The 14841-nt window shown below is 39.3% G+C and overlaps 1 protein-coding gene across 1 annotated transcript in view; it reads right to left on the reverse strand.

Moving 5' to 3' along the window:
* The window catches only part of DDX10 (DEAD-box helicase 10), a gene marked incomplete at its 5' end in the record, with an annotated part of 179004 nt that overhangs the window by 598 nt on the left and 163565 nt on the right, over positions 1-14841 (reverse strand). The window contains one exon of the mRNA XM_080614445.1: positions 10937-11070. Within this exon, the coding sequence (XP_080470571.1) occupies positions 10937-11070 (134 nt within the window). The remainder of the gene's footprint in view (positions 1-10936; positions 11071-14841) is intronic.

The raw sequence follows: 14841 nt of genomic DNA on the forward strand, positions 1-14841 counted from the left end.
CTTTTTAACAACTGTGGTAATCAATATCATCATGTAATCAAACAATTCACTTTAAACAAGACAAATTTATGTCAAGATAAGAGCAAACAAAATTACAATTCAGAAGGGTGAAGCAATAGAACCTGATAAACTCTGAATGTCTAAATTAGAACTGCTTTCAGGCCGAGGTGGTGGTGGCTATTCTGCTGTCTTTATTGATTACAGTACATTAAGATACCGCTATCAGCCTTATCTAACATTTTCTGTTCTACAGAGTGACAGACAACCTGACAGAACTGATACAGTGACGTGTCAGTGGACTTAGACATGCATTTGAGACCTTGTCTAAAATAAATATGCAACAAAAATAAAAATATGAGAACTGTCATTTCATTGGTGAATCCACTTAAGAGTTTTGATTTGGGTACATCTCATTCAAGCCACACTTTGCCCTTCTTTCAGAAGCTTTCCTTGGAATCTATTAACCACCTCTTTGCCATGAGAAGAAAAACCCAAACCCAGTTATTTTCCCTGATGGATTCCTATTTTTCTGCTGCTTTTCTTAAGACTTGAATGTATTGCCTTTTGCAGCCCTCAATCTGGACAAAATGGCTGTTTTAATACTTTGACTTCTACCACATGGCCACATGACAGCAACAGCAGGAAAGTCCAAGCTTCCATGTATCTTTATGTGGTTTTTTGTCTGTAACATAGAAAATTTGCTATAAATTATCTTATCTAAGATCAAAATAACCTATTTAAACAAAATCTAAGATACAATATCTGTGTACCAGGTTATAGAGAGCTGGTTGTCTTATGCTGTAGGGTAGAATTCACACCAAAAAACCCTGGAATGCAACCTCTCACACCCAGGACCATTCCCTTCAAACAAATCAACCAAAACAAAACGGCATTCTCAGTTTTTCATATCTGTATTTTAAAGAATATAATAAAAATGAAAATGGAACTGCAAAAACTGAGTTTAGCCTTTCTAAACTAGATGGTTAAAATCAGATTTTCAACTCTTAAGTTGGCAAACTTCTAGCCAAAAAAACAATTTGCTTTTAAAAAACTGTTTCAACACAAATTTTTAAATTGACTTAATTTTTATAACTGCTGAAGTGTAAATGTAATGTTTGTGAAATGTTTTGTTCAGAAAAACTGTTTAAAGACTTAACCATTAGAAACAAGGTTTATAACAAATAGCTCAAATTGGGGAATAATGTTCTTCAAACCAACATAGCACAGGACCCCAATACCCAATTCAAACCACCTTCAGCTGCCTACCTCATTTTTCCATTAATAGGCCCAGTTACCAGTCTGTGAAATGCTGGTTTCACCACTCACTGGAAACCAGCCCATCCCAAAACACAGCAGCTTTCATGAAGTTTCTGAATACCCTCTGAGAGGGAATGGCAACACAATGCTTCATTCTCTTCTTGGCTCACATGCTTTCTGGCTGCCTCTCCATCCGGATGAAGGAGATACATGAGATCTGATGGCAAAATCTGATCCGACAGGTGTTTGGGAACAAACATCCTACCTTTATATTGCCCTTCCCTGCCTGTTGAAAAGAAAGAGTGTAAAGCAACCTGATCTAGAGAGAGATGTCCCTGCCCATTGCAGGAGAGTTGGACTCAAACCATTCCATGATTCTATGAATAGCCGATGACTGTGCACCAGATACTTTTCCTAAAATTGGGACATTTCAAAGGATGTATCAACTTTGCTGGCTTTGAGCTGTCATGTGCATGGGGGTGGCTTTTCAGTGCTTGCTACCAACATTCATTTTCTTTCTTTTCTGGAGAACGGAGATTCTATTTCTTTCTGTAGTGCCTAAGATGTTCCATAAATGCTGAAGCTATACTGACAGTACATGAAAATAGTCTAAAGCACTACGACATCTCACTTTTCCAAGTGGCCAATGTGAGTTTGGGCTGGAGTTTCATGGTGTTCACTTTGATCAGGACAGAATATAGGGTTCAATTTAAAAGCATAAGGCTGAAACCTCATTAAGTAAAAGCATTTTTGCTTGTTTGCAGAGACCCCAATTATTTCCAGCATTTGAATGCACTCTGAAGCCCAGTTTGCATTCATAATTGACTAATGCTTCATGTAGGACATTAGTGCAAAACATCTTAGCAATTAAAACAATGCAGAAATCTCACAAGCTATGAAATAGGAGACTTTAAATACAAAAATGGTACTCATTTTTGAAGTTTCAGAGGCCCATAGGCCTAGATGTCTGTAAGATACAACGTTTAAACATAAAACACATTTAGCAGGAACTGTGAGATCTCTGGGTTTTTTTCCACAAACAAAAGAGCATCTACACAATTATAATTCATTTTCACCATAAGCTTTGTAGGAAGATTATGCTGAGCCAAGCTATTTCTTTTTATTACTGAGAGATCATGGTGCTCAATTAGTAGTGCATCCTAAAGATGTATCTATATGTTAGCAAGTGTATTTTCACATTAATTTGACCCTTACTGTGCTGTAAGTTGGAGAGGTGAATAAGGAGGAATGTGTAACACAAGAAGCAGCAGTGGCAAAGCCACCGTGTGATGAAGAGAGCTGATGGCTTGTGTTTTCCTGACGCACAAAATGTAGAGGCAAAACAGGATTTTTATAAAGGCAACTTAGGAAGGACAGCAGAGTCTCAAGTGGAATGTGCAAATAATATGTACATGATTCTGAAATGCAGAGAGCAGACACAGTGCCTGTCCACAGAATGGTTTGGGTTGGAAAGGACCTTTAAAGATCACCTAGTCCAACTGTCAACCATGTTCCTTGCAGGATGGATTTTTACCAGTGATGGTTTGGGTGGTGTGGAGAGGGGCTGTGCTGCTCTGGAGGAGAAGTCAGAGACATAGCTTTTATGAAGGGTGAAAATGTCAACTTTAAAAGGAAGCTGGAAAATCACGAGGAGAGATGTCTGGTATCATGATGCCAAGGGGTACCCTGTACTCTATCTGGGTGCTTCTCCTTAGCTGTTTGGGCAGAAAACTCTTTGGAGGAGATGCAATACGTGTAATTCTCAGGTACACATGTAAAAGGGCCGAGTGCGTGAAAGCAGGTATACGCGGATGACTTTTGCATTTATTGTCAAATGAATTCCTCTTCAGTCCCCACTGACCAAAGGGCTGTCCGTCAGCCCACCCTACAGAGCCAATCTTCTTATTGTTGGGCACTTCACATGGATGTAAATGGCCCCTTATTCCTCACAAACATACAACCTGCTGTGCTACCAGCTGGCATCCACAAATAGCCAAAACAAAATAAAGCTATTCTAAGGTGAACTATTTTCTAACAGAAAAACACAGTCAGAAAACAACCCCATAATTGAGATACAAACCAAAGCCACTGCATCTTTTCATCTTCTATTTATAACACTTAGAAAGTGCCATGTGCAGCTGGATTATAATTCCTTCCTTTTTCCATCTGGTGCAATTCAGCTTTTCAGACGCCTGAACGACCCGTGTGGTCTGAAGCTGTGTGATGGAAGGATTTACTGGGACAGGCTGTGTTTGCACAGGCGAGGAAGTACTAACAGCTGACTTATCAACAGGCACAGTAATTTCTGTGGTCACCATTTGCACAGCTGTAACAACAAAGGACAATGCTATCATTTGATAGGTAGTGTTTATTACTCAAACACTAAAGCACGGCTTACGAATCCTGTCCATTAAATAAATGCCAGCATATATGAATTTCATCTGGGAAACTGGGGATTTAACTATGACCCTTATAGCTATTCACCAAGAAACTCTAGCTAATAAAACCCCTAAAATCTCAAGTGTGTTTTGAAGTGATACCAGGAAAAACCAGAAAGCTTGTAATTGTTATTATCTAAGTCACTTCTGGGCTTCAAGGTATATCTTGACAAGCTCTAAGGTTAAGATTTAAAGCACTTGAGAGTCACACACATTTGAAATGTGCAGCCACACAGCCAAGTTGCTGTTGTTTAAACAACATGAGATCTATAGATAGGCTCTGCTTCAGTTAACATTTATCAGAGCTTGGTTTGGAGCCTAGTTTACCAGCACTGTTCTGGAAACAAACCAGCTTTGCCACTGAACTACAGGCCATGAGTCAAGTTTCCAGGCTACAATATATCACACACGAGCTCTTTCCGAAATAAATGTAAAGGAATAAAAAATTAATCTGCTAAAAAAATACAGTTAAGTTAGGAATAATTTATCCAATAAATATTGGCATTTTGCTAATCAAACATGCTATGCCACAAATCTTTTTTCCATGTAATAAATTTTAATTCACAAAGCCATTGCAGCAATCCTAATGAAGATTAATTACTGCAGTCCCTACCATAAAGTCCAGTGCAGTGCAGCTTCTTTCTTACTTGTTGTCAGAATGCCACAGCACATAGAAATGATAATGAAAATAGATTGTGTTGTGTTACTTCCTGGATCTGTACAGGCTGGATCAATGGGTTGTGGCCTGCACTTGGGTCACAACAACTCCACACAACGCTACAGGCTTGGAGAAGAGTGGCTGGAAAGCTTCTTGGTGGAAAAGGACCTGGGGATCGTGACTGATGGCTGTTGAACATGAGCAGCTTGTGCCCAGGCAGCCAAGAAGGCCAAAAGCATCCTGGCTTGTATAAAGAAATAGTGTGTCCAGCAGGGCCAGGGCAGTGATCACCCCTCTGTACTTGGCACTGGCGAGGCTGCACCTTGAATCCTGTGTTTAGTTCTGGGCTCCTCACGACAAGAAAGACATTGAGGTGCTGGAGCAGGTCCAGAGAAGGGCAACAAAGCTGGTGAACGGTCTGGAGCACCAGTGTGATGAGGAACGGCTGAAGGAACTGGGGTTGTTTTGCCTAGAGTAAAGGGGAGACCTTACTGCTTTCTACAACTACCTGGAAGGAGGTTGTAGTGCTGTGGGGGTCAGTCTCTTCTCCCAGGTAACAAGTGATTGAACAAGAGGAAATGCCCTCAAGCTGTGCCAGGGGAGGTTTAGACTGGATATCAGGAAAAATTTCCTTTACTGAAAGGCTTGTCAACCATTGGAACAGGCTGCCCAGGGAAGTGGTTAAGTCACCACCCCTGGCTGTATTTAAAAGATGTATAGATGTGGCACTTTAGGACATGGTTTAGTGGTGGACTTGTCATTGCTGGTTTAACAGTTGGACTCGATCTTAAAGGTCTTTTCCAACCTAAACAATTCTATGATTCCCTTACTGGCCATTCCACTGATGTAAAACAAAACAGCCCTGAAACTAGATTTATAAAAAATAATTGCAAGAAAATGAATTAATAATCTACTTGTAATGAAATACCAGTTCAACAGTACTAAAAGCAAAAAAAAGTCTGTCTTGGAGCTGAAGTACCATAAACTGCAAGAATAATAATAAAAATATATTTAAATGGAAACCAGACCAGCAGGAGAGTATGCTTAATAATTCTCACTATTAAAGGGAAAGTATAGAGAAGATCTGACAGGAAAAAGCACTAAATCAATAATCAACATCTCACTTCGGCTCTGAGATCACCTTTTATTTCTAAAGGTTCTAGTGCCCAAGTGGCAGGGTGGACTTCAATGAGATGTCTGAAGCTGTAACAGTAGTTTTACTCCCCATTCCCGCTGCAGATATTGCTGACTATAAAACAGCAGTACCTGACCCAGCCCTGTGCCCGTGTAGTTTCTATTCAGTGTATTTAGGCTAAGCACTTTTAACTTATGTTTCCACACCAGTTTGGAAATCAAAATTATTCAGCGGTTAATTCTCATACGGATCAAATATCACTGCTCCGGGTTGAAACTGTTCCAGCTGGAAGTGACCATGGCTTTAATAAAATCCTTTCAATTTGCTGTATGTCCTTCTGCCGGAGGCTTAACCTCCTCCAAAATGTGCTGCTGCCTTTGGAGATGCTGCTAATCACCTACCTAAGCCTTACATCCGTTCAATCATCCTCAGCTTCATCTGACACTGACATTCTTCAAACCCGTTCCTCTCCTTTTCCTTTGTGTGACCAGCTGTAGATAGTTAATTTCTGAACTGCAGTTTCAGTAAATCCCCATCACACTTCTCCTTCATTCATGCAGACACTTGCTGGTGACATACTAGGGTTTGGGGGGGGTTTTCCTCCTTTTTTTCTTTTTTATTTTTTTCTTGATATTCTCTTTATAAAGGCAATTTCTGTAGCCAGCAAGTTTACAGGAACCATGGGAAGGATCTAGACTGGCCTGCAGAGTGTAGGTTACCAAATTCACTAGGAAATTCTATCCTCAGGTCCATTTGATATAGTAAGCTAGAGTATAACTAATATAAAGACTTCCATGGCATAAGAGTATTGCTTCTTTATCAACAGCAACCCAATGTCCCAATGTTCGATTTAGCAGCTAAATAGCATGATCAAGCCCTTAAACAGACATTTTACAATATCTGTCTTACAGTGCTTTTCTGGACATCACAACATTAAGTTCTGGCCTTCAGTCATAAAAAAAGTCACTGATATAACCTGAATAATACACATTAGAGGGAGCACCATGATTTGCAGATAAATCATATCAAAAGACAATGGGATGGAACCTTATCAAGAAACACATAAAACTTAGCAGGTCACCATCAGCATCCTGCTGTAAGAAGAAGGTGTAAGAAACTGCAATTTGCCCATGATTTTCATAAATATAGTAAGGTAACCAACCAAGCAGCACTGACTGCTGACTTGCATACCTTTCAGCTGGAGACCGGCCATAAAATCACAAGCAAAACAGTACCAGAACTAAGACATTTCTCCTTTCCTCTGATGTCCAAGATCTTTCCCATGCTGATCTAAGAGTTAATGTGATCTGATGCACCTTTTAAACGATTTAAAGAAGGTAATGATAATGTCAATAGTAACTTGGTTCTTCCCAACATTTTTATTTAAGGGATTAGAAATATCAGAAACTCAACCTGACTGCAAAATGAGTATTTAAGAAATCCAGCTGCTTTTCTTCCACCCTTTCTGATACACTTGAATTTTTCACCTCATTAACAATTTACATTGATAGCCTTAAACCAAATATGATGAATGTTGCTATATATACAAAAATTAATCTCATATTACATGCTCGGAGTCATTAATTACTCTGCTTGTAGAGGTATGGCTGGAAGGGAATCTTATTCAAAGGCAAATTCAATTCATGATTTGTATAGCTCCCCCAATTACAAATAATGCTGGGAGTTGGAGGAGTGGAAAGATGGACAATATTTTCAAATTCTTAAACCATCATTAGGATAGTATTTCCCAGCTCTAAGAGCAACTCATCATACAATTCAGTGACAGCTCTAAGAGACGTGCCTGAGACATGAGTGTTGATTTAATAGAAACCCCTTCTTTCCATTGGCAGCAACATCTCTTGCCTGTTCTTATATTTATTCTTGTTGATCTACCAGATCCCCATCATCCTCCCTCCTCCTCTCATGTATACATCCCCTCCACCTCTTTCTTCCTTCATGCAAAATCAGTACCATTTCTCCATGGTCTTATGCTCACCACCAACCTCTTCAGCCAACACTTTCTTTTATCTATAGCTTATTGGTCATTAAATTCTCTTGCTTTTCTTGATCTCCTCTTTTTTTCAGCACTATATTAATTTCCTTCACTGCATCTTCCTCTTTCAGTTGTGCCTCTGCTTTCACTAAAGCCTTCTAAAGAGTGCGCAGAGCACCTCACAAGTCTCTAGACATATCTATACTGAGCCTCAAAGTTGACTTCAGAGCTAGAGAACAGATCACATTTTTCATCCACACACAACTGAAAGAAATGTGGCTTCATTAACACTGCCTACTGGGAACAGTCCTTGGCCTGTCCTACCACACCAAAACACTCTGGGACACTGCCCAGAAGAGGTCTAGTTGGCACCATTCGAAGTCACAGCAGATGTGGATAATGCAGACAATCATGTGCCAACGCTTAAGCCTGCACCCTAGCCAAATCCATTGAACCTGTAAAGACATGACTGATGTTCCATGGGCAGGCCCAAGCCAGCATGGGATTAATCACCACATGCTGCACTACACTGGAGCCATCAATGGCTTTTACCTCAAAGTCACTCCTTTCAGGCACTCCTAGAAATGTAATTTTGTCCTGCACTCTTCATGTGCCAAATCTATCAGTACATTGTCGCCCACTGCTCTTGCCCTCATGAGCATCCCAGTTTTTCACTCTCTTCTTCCTTTAGCATACCTGTCCTGGCTGTTCTCAACTCTCACTTCAATTTAATTAGTATCCTTAGCAATGACTGACAAATCCACTCCTACCCTGTCCCTGGCTATAATATAATACAGTACCAGTGCCTTTGCTATCTGCTTCGGGAAACTGCTGTGATAATAAATACAAAATTGTGGCGTTTGATGTTGCAAGTTTATCTGGGCACAGCTTTTTACCATTGGAGGTGTGCCTACCCTGATGTGGCCTCTTCTAGAAAGCTCTGAATGTTGGGTCTAGCTAGGCTGTTTGAAACTGCTCTTTGGGTCCTGGTTTAATTCCCATTTAGATTAAATGCTGGAGAAGAACTTGAAGCAATTCAACTCACTTTCCACATTTCAATCCTCTTGCATTGTTAACAAAGGCTGAAAACATCTACTATCTATTTCCTAGTCCCTGAAACCCAGACAAGATTGAAAAGCAGGAAAGTATTCATTCCAATTATGTAAAGATGGAAAAATGAACAAGACCCTTTAAAAATCCCCTTGGAGACCCTTCCTATTATTAAAAAGACAACCAAAAGCCACAGCCAATAGTCTGAGACAAGAAGTGTGTCCTTAAGTTGACAGGCTGGCTATCAAGCTTCAAGTGATGGCAGTATTTGAGACATGTTTATTACCCCAAGAATGTCTTGCTCCTAGCCAGGGAGCCTCCAGACTGATACCAAAAAGAGATCTAAATGGGCAAGACAGGTTTACACAAACATTTTACTTAAGGGAGAAAAACCAAACTGCAACTTTGTAGTCATAAAATGAATGCCAAAATGTAACTGTGTAAGTCAGCAGGGTTTGTGTGGCAAGATACTGCATGCTGAAAATCATGACAAAACTTACATTTTAAGTTTCTTTGCAGGAACAGCTTTTAAAGAGCTGAATAATGTTGAGATTTTAAGTGGCCATCAATTATATATTTTCAAACATACAGAATATACGAAAAATGCTGAGGAAAATATTTTGTCACAAATTATTACTACATCCCTCTTTTCCTTTTTATGTTTTTATGTTCTTTCTTTTCCAACCTACTTCACAGGAAGGGGAAATGACCAAAACCCTAGACCTCTGAGTCTTAGCTCTGCTTGACAGCAGACACTGACTCCAGAGGCCAGATCAGCCATCAATTCCAAAAGAATCTGCACTGATTACCACTGTCCATTTCTGTCAAGTTTTATTCTTAAATCTTCGCTAATCTTGAGTCTAGCTGACAGCTTTGGGGAAAGGATCAATACAAAAAGTGATGTATGAATAAAAAAGGGAAAAAAAAAAAGAAAAAAAAAGAAGTGGTGTCCCCTGGGTAAATGGTTACTTAATACTGCAAGCAAACTGTACAAAATTCCCAACTTCAAACTGGCCCCACAACTTTTACAAAATATTTATTAAGTAGTTATGCTATAAAACACCATCTTGTCAAGACAGCTAAGTCTAGATAAGGCTACAAGTTGAAATAATGCAAAATCTTGTTTAAGAAACACGGTACTAAACCACCACTTTTTTCCTACAGGAAGTATGCAACAATTTAGCAGGAATTAGGAAATGCTGAAGTAATTAAGTATTTAATAGGTAGTGTTGTGACAGAACGTTTTCTACACTCAGTTGCTGGTAACTCCTTCCCACCAGTTCAGTTGCCCATCATCATAATGGATTTCAGGAATCTGCCTTTCAGCAGTAATGTACACACCAATAAAGGTAAGTGCTGCTTAGTATTCAATCACTTACCAAAGCTTTACTTGAGACCTTCTCAATAAACTCTTAGGTTTACTCCTTCCAAGAAACAAACTACCATAAATATCAAGATTCCCCCTCTATTTTATTACCTGCAGCAACACTTCTCCGTGTAGGACTGCACCAGTGCTGGTTCAGTCATTTTGCCTTTGAGGGCAAATTCTGAGCTCCAGTGCATGCTGAAGCAGTCTGCTCCTGAAGGGGTGCACCCCATGGGAAGGGACTCACATTGGAGCAGTTTGTGAAGAACTGCAGCTTGTGGGAAGGACTCACATTGGAGAAGTTCTCATATGGAGAACTGTCTCCTCTGGGAGGGACCCCACGCTGGAGCAGTGGAAGAGTGTGCGGAGTCCTCCCCTGAGGAGGAAGGAGCAGCAGAAACAATGTGTGATGAACTGACCTCAACCCCCATTTCCTGTCCCCTTGCACTTCTGGCAGAGAAGGAGGTAGAGAAACTGGGAGAGAAGCTAAGCCTGGCAAGAAGGGACAGGTGCGGGGAAGGTGTTTTGAGATTGGTTTTATTTTCTCACCATCCTACTCTGACTGGGTTGGTGATAAATCAAACTGATTTCTCCAAGTCCAGTCTGTTTTGCTTGTGATGGTAATTGGTGAGTGGTCTCTTATCTCAATACACAAGCCTTTGTTTGCATTTTCTCTCCCCTGTCCATCTGAGGAGGGCAGTGACAGAGCAGCTTTGGTGGGCACCTGGTGTCCAAACAGGGTCAACTCAACACAGAAACATATAACACCTCCAGGGAATCAGTTAAGGTTTTTGCATATGGAACAGTCTGACTGAGATGACTTCAATACTGACTCAAAAATCTTTCTCATACAACGTCATGAAAGAAAATTAACAGCCTTCACCACAGATTTCATTTCAGCACCCACCTCACAAGCAAACTTAAAACACTAAGTCCGGGGAGCAAGATAGTGACTGTAAAATGAGATCCTCACATCTAAACGAAGCAGTTTCTAAAACCCCTGAGCATTTCAAAATGAACATGGAAGATGGATACATACCTATAGCTGTCTTCTCTTTCTGAATTCTGCTCCTCATCAGAATCTTTGTATTTATCAGGATCTGGAAGAGTACTTGGATCAAACTCTTCTTCACTTCCACTGTGAGCAAGAAAGGCCACTGTTTCCTCTTCAGCCTACCAGGTGACAAATGGAGAGTTACAAGACAAGCAAACAAGTCCATGTTACTTGCTACAAGCACATTTAATAGGGATGCTGAAACAAAAACCACTGCCCTCAACTGCAGTCAAAGGCCACTATTATTATAGCCAGGAAACAGAGTAATTTCTGTCATTATCAATACCCTCCCCTAAGGCTGTTTGTTAAAGGTTGAAGAAATATTATTCAAAAAGCACAAGGATCTACAGTCAAATTATACCTTCACAATATTGTCATCTTAAATCTACCAAATATAAGAGAGATTTGAGCAGGAACTAATTGACAGCCATCTGAGAGCAAGGCTTTAAGTAATACAGAGCTTTACTGTCTCTCAGAAACACACTGGCAAAGAGGTATGAGCTTGTGGACACACTAATCACTGCTGTAAGCTGCATTTCACCAAATACTCTGGTTTAAAACTCATCTGGGTGTCCCTGCAGTTAAAAACCAAAAAGCTGCTTAAGCTGAGTTAACTGCTCTAAAGGAGTCTCAGCCATTCACCACAAGTGAATGTGCCTCAGGCTTTCCCCCTGACCCCCCCCATCCCTCCTCCCTGGGGCTCAGCTTTCCTCCATCTCCTCAGGATGGGCTGCTGGCTTTGGCAAGTTTTCCTAGGTTGTGGGAACACCTCACTAATTCCTTAATAAAGAGGTCACAGAAGATGTTGTTCCCTAGAAGTCTTGGATAACATAATAAATCTGACTGCTTCTGCAGATACAGATGCTGGTCCATGCTGTCCTGATCTGATGGCACAACTTCAGTGAGTATTTGCTAACAGGCACAAAGAAAGCAGATGGACTAGAGGGCATATACATTTGTATATGCACAGTAAAGTGCCAACAAAAAGCTTAGAGGCATTTCAAAAAATGTGAACCCTAGATCCATGCATATTTATGCTGAAAAGAAAAACAAATGCAAAGAAGCTCTAATTAAAGACACTGCTAGATTTTGTTTATAGATCTAATCAACATGCACATAGCTGAGTTTCCAAAACAGTATTCATTTAAATGATCCTTCCCTCTATAAATAACTTCACATCCTTAAATATTTAAAGTTCATTTTTGTCTGATTTTTCACCAGTTCCATCTATCACCAGGTTTTAAAAGAACACTGTCCTTATGTGCACACACCTCACCACAATAAAAATAAACTAAAACCAAACCAAAAATCATACTAAGTGTCCCTTTCATATCTGCATATAAAGAAGTGAAAGGAAATGAGCAGGTGAAGGGGAAGATTAGGGTCCATCCAATGCAAGAGTCCCTTATTGCTTACCCAGTGACACTTCTGCAGTGCACTGAAAGAAGCAGAAGAAAGGGATAAAAGCCAGATTTGCAATCAGAAGGCAGAAGAAAAACATACCTTTTTTTCTTTGCTATTTTGAAATACAAATAAAGGTAATTGTATAGCTGGGTATATAAAATCACCAAGAGCATTGTCACACTCAGTAGCACTGTAAACTGCCTGAAGTAACACAACCACTCACTGAAAAGCATGTTGATTACCAGGAACTTCAGGTGCTACCTCACAACAAAGTTGGTTTTGGTTTTGTGGGGTTTTTTTTGTTTAAGTACTCTTTTGCTTACAAAAAGTATGTTCTAGCTCCTCATTTAGTACAATATTACAAAGTGCTAATAACTCAACAGAAAACTATTTTGAACATCACCTTTCTGTTAATGAATTTCCATATCTGAAAAATACGCTGCATTAAATTGTAGTTTATTTGAATTTCTTTAAACATTAAATATTTGCTCTTTACTTGTCCCTTCCATTGCATCTATTCTTTCAGTACAAGTGGTGAATATCAATTACATATGGGGGTAGGGAGTATTCAAAGCTGTTGTATGGAATGAAGTATTTTTGCAATACTAACATTTATTGGCAGTCATCTTTTACGACTTGGGCTGTTCATGCATACTGTCAGTTATAACAGTAAGATGTTGAGACTGCACTGCTTCCTAAGTTTTGTAATTTATATATGCTCACATAAGACAATTCACATTCACAGATCAAACCTTCACTTTTAAGTCACATTGGTATTTATTCTTTACAGCAAAAATTTGCAGAGGTGTGTTCAAGGTAATGCTTACTAGAACAAAAGAAATAACCGGCAAAGATGCCTCTTTAAATCCATCAAGAATCACGAGGTCATATTTCTTTTAAGTATCACCACTACATATTCATTGAAATATTCATAATACCCTGAAATTGTCAAGAACTTGAACATGAGCATTTATCATGCACAGCTGAACAACAGAAACTCATTATTTTCCCCTTCTTGCTTCAAATTTGTATCAGCCATTCAGGAAGAAGAAATCTTGTGACTTAATTTCATATTATGCACCACAAGAGCTGGAGAAAAAAACCCAACCCAACAGTAAAATCACAGTTCAAGATAACTATCATAGAAGTTCTTCAGATACAAACAGGATTCAATTTTCAGAATCAGGATTAGATCTTTCTTAAAGTAATCACTATCAAAGAAGAGATTAACTGAAGAACAGGTTTTGACCACCTGTACTTTTTGTCGAAGGTCAGTGACAACGTGCTTTGGAGTGTCTATCTATTACAAAATTCAACTGTGGAAGGAAACCTATTCAGACATCAGCTCAGGCTGATCAGAACAGGATTCAGTGGCAATCACCTGCTCACACGTGACAAGCTGTCTCTTTTTTTAATACCAGATGGTCCCATGCATTTTGCAATCCAGTTCCACAGAAACTTTGCACAAAGCTTTCAGTTTGAACAGGGCACTTCTGCATTCACATAATCTCCCTCTGAGGCATACGCAGATTCTTCCTACGCAAACTCAACATTTCAGAAAAGTTCAACAAAATTTCAGTGCTGGAGGTTTTGGAAACCTTGTTACCTTCAGCCTTCCACACTGTACCAAGCAGACAAGAATGAACACACTCTACACCTTACTGTAGTCATTTTGAAAACACACACTAGATGAGGCAAACAGGGCAGACTCCCCCAGACATTTTGCCCTGCTTCTCGACAGAATACTTCTAATGCAACTTCCGATTGTCTTTATTACAATACATAATGACAACTTCCTCTCTTTGTAAAGAAGGCAGGCTAAGAGATGCTAAAAATGAAGAAACTGATGTTCCTTTTTAGAAAACGGATACTCAAGGGACTCAAAAGTTCAAAATAGCAAAATAACGTCTCATATCTAACAGGTATTGGGCACTCCGGTGCAAATTATCTGTTACAATCAGATAAAAAGGGAGAACTAAAAAAACAAATAATGAAAACCTGCACTTGCATAAAAAATATTCTCTTTTCCAAGATTAAATTTATAGAATACATACCTATTATAATATTTAATTTACATCTAATTTAATAGGTGTTTAATTTTTTATCCAATTACATTGTCTTCTATGTTGCAATTTAACATAATCCTCTGAGTAATCTATCAGTTCCTAGCAACCAGGTCGAAGGGAAAGAAATAATTGTTTAGGCACTATCAGTTCTGTCAACAGTACTTTGTAAAGCATAGTTGGAGAATACTTCTAATCAGCTAAAACCAAAGCATTTCAGGTTTGTTTAGAAGTTGATTAGACTTGAGTCCATCAACAGTCATACAATATTCAGTTCCTTTTGAGATCTGCCACTCTTTAGCTTTTGCTAATAACATGGCCTCTCCCAGTAAGTGGTGCTCGTGATTTTAATGCTAAGAAAACGTAAGATTTAAATACTGCTAGGAGGTTACTCCACACAAGTACACAACTTCTAAAGATTTA

The sequence above is a fragment of the Psittacula echo genome (genome assembly GCF_963264785.1).
Source record: "Psittacula echo genome assembly, chromosome: 3".
NCBI classification, from domain to species: Eukaryota; Metazoa; Chordata; class Aves; order Psittaciformes; family Psittacidae; genus Psittacula; species Psittacula echo.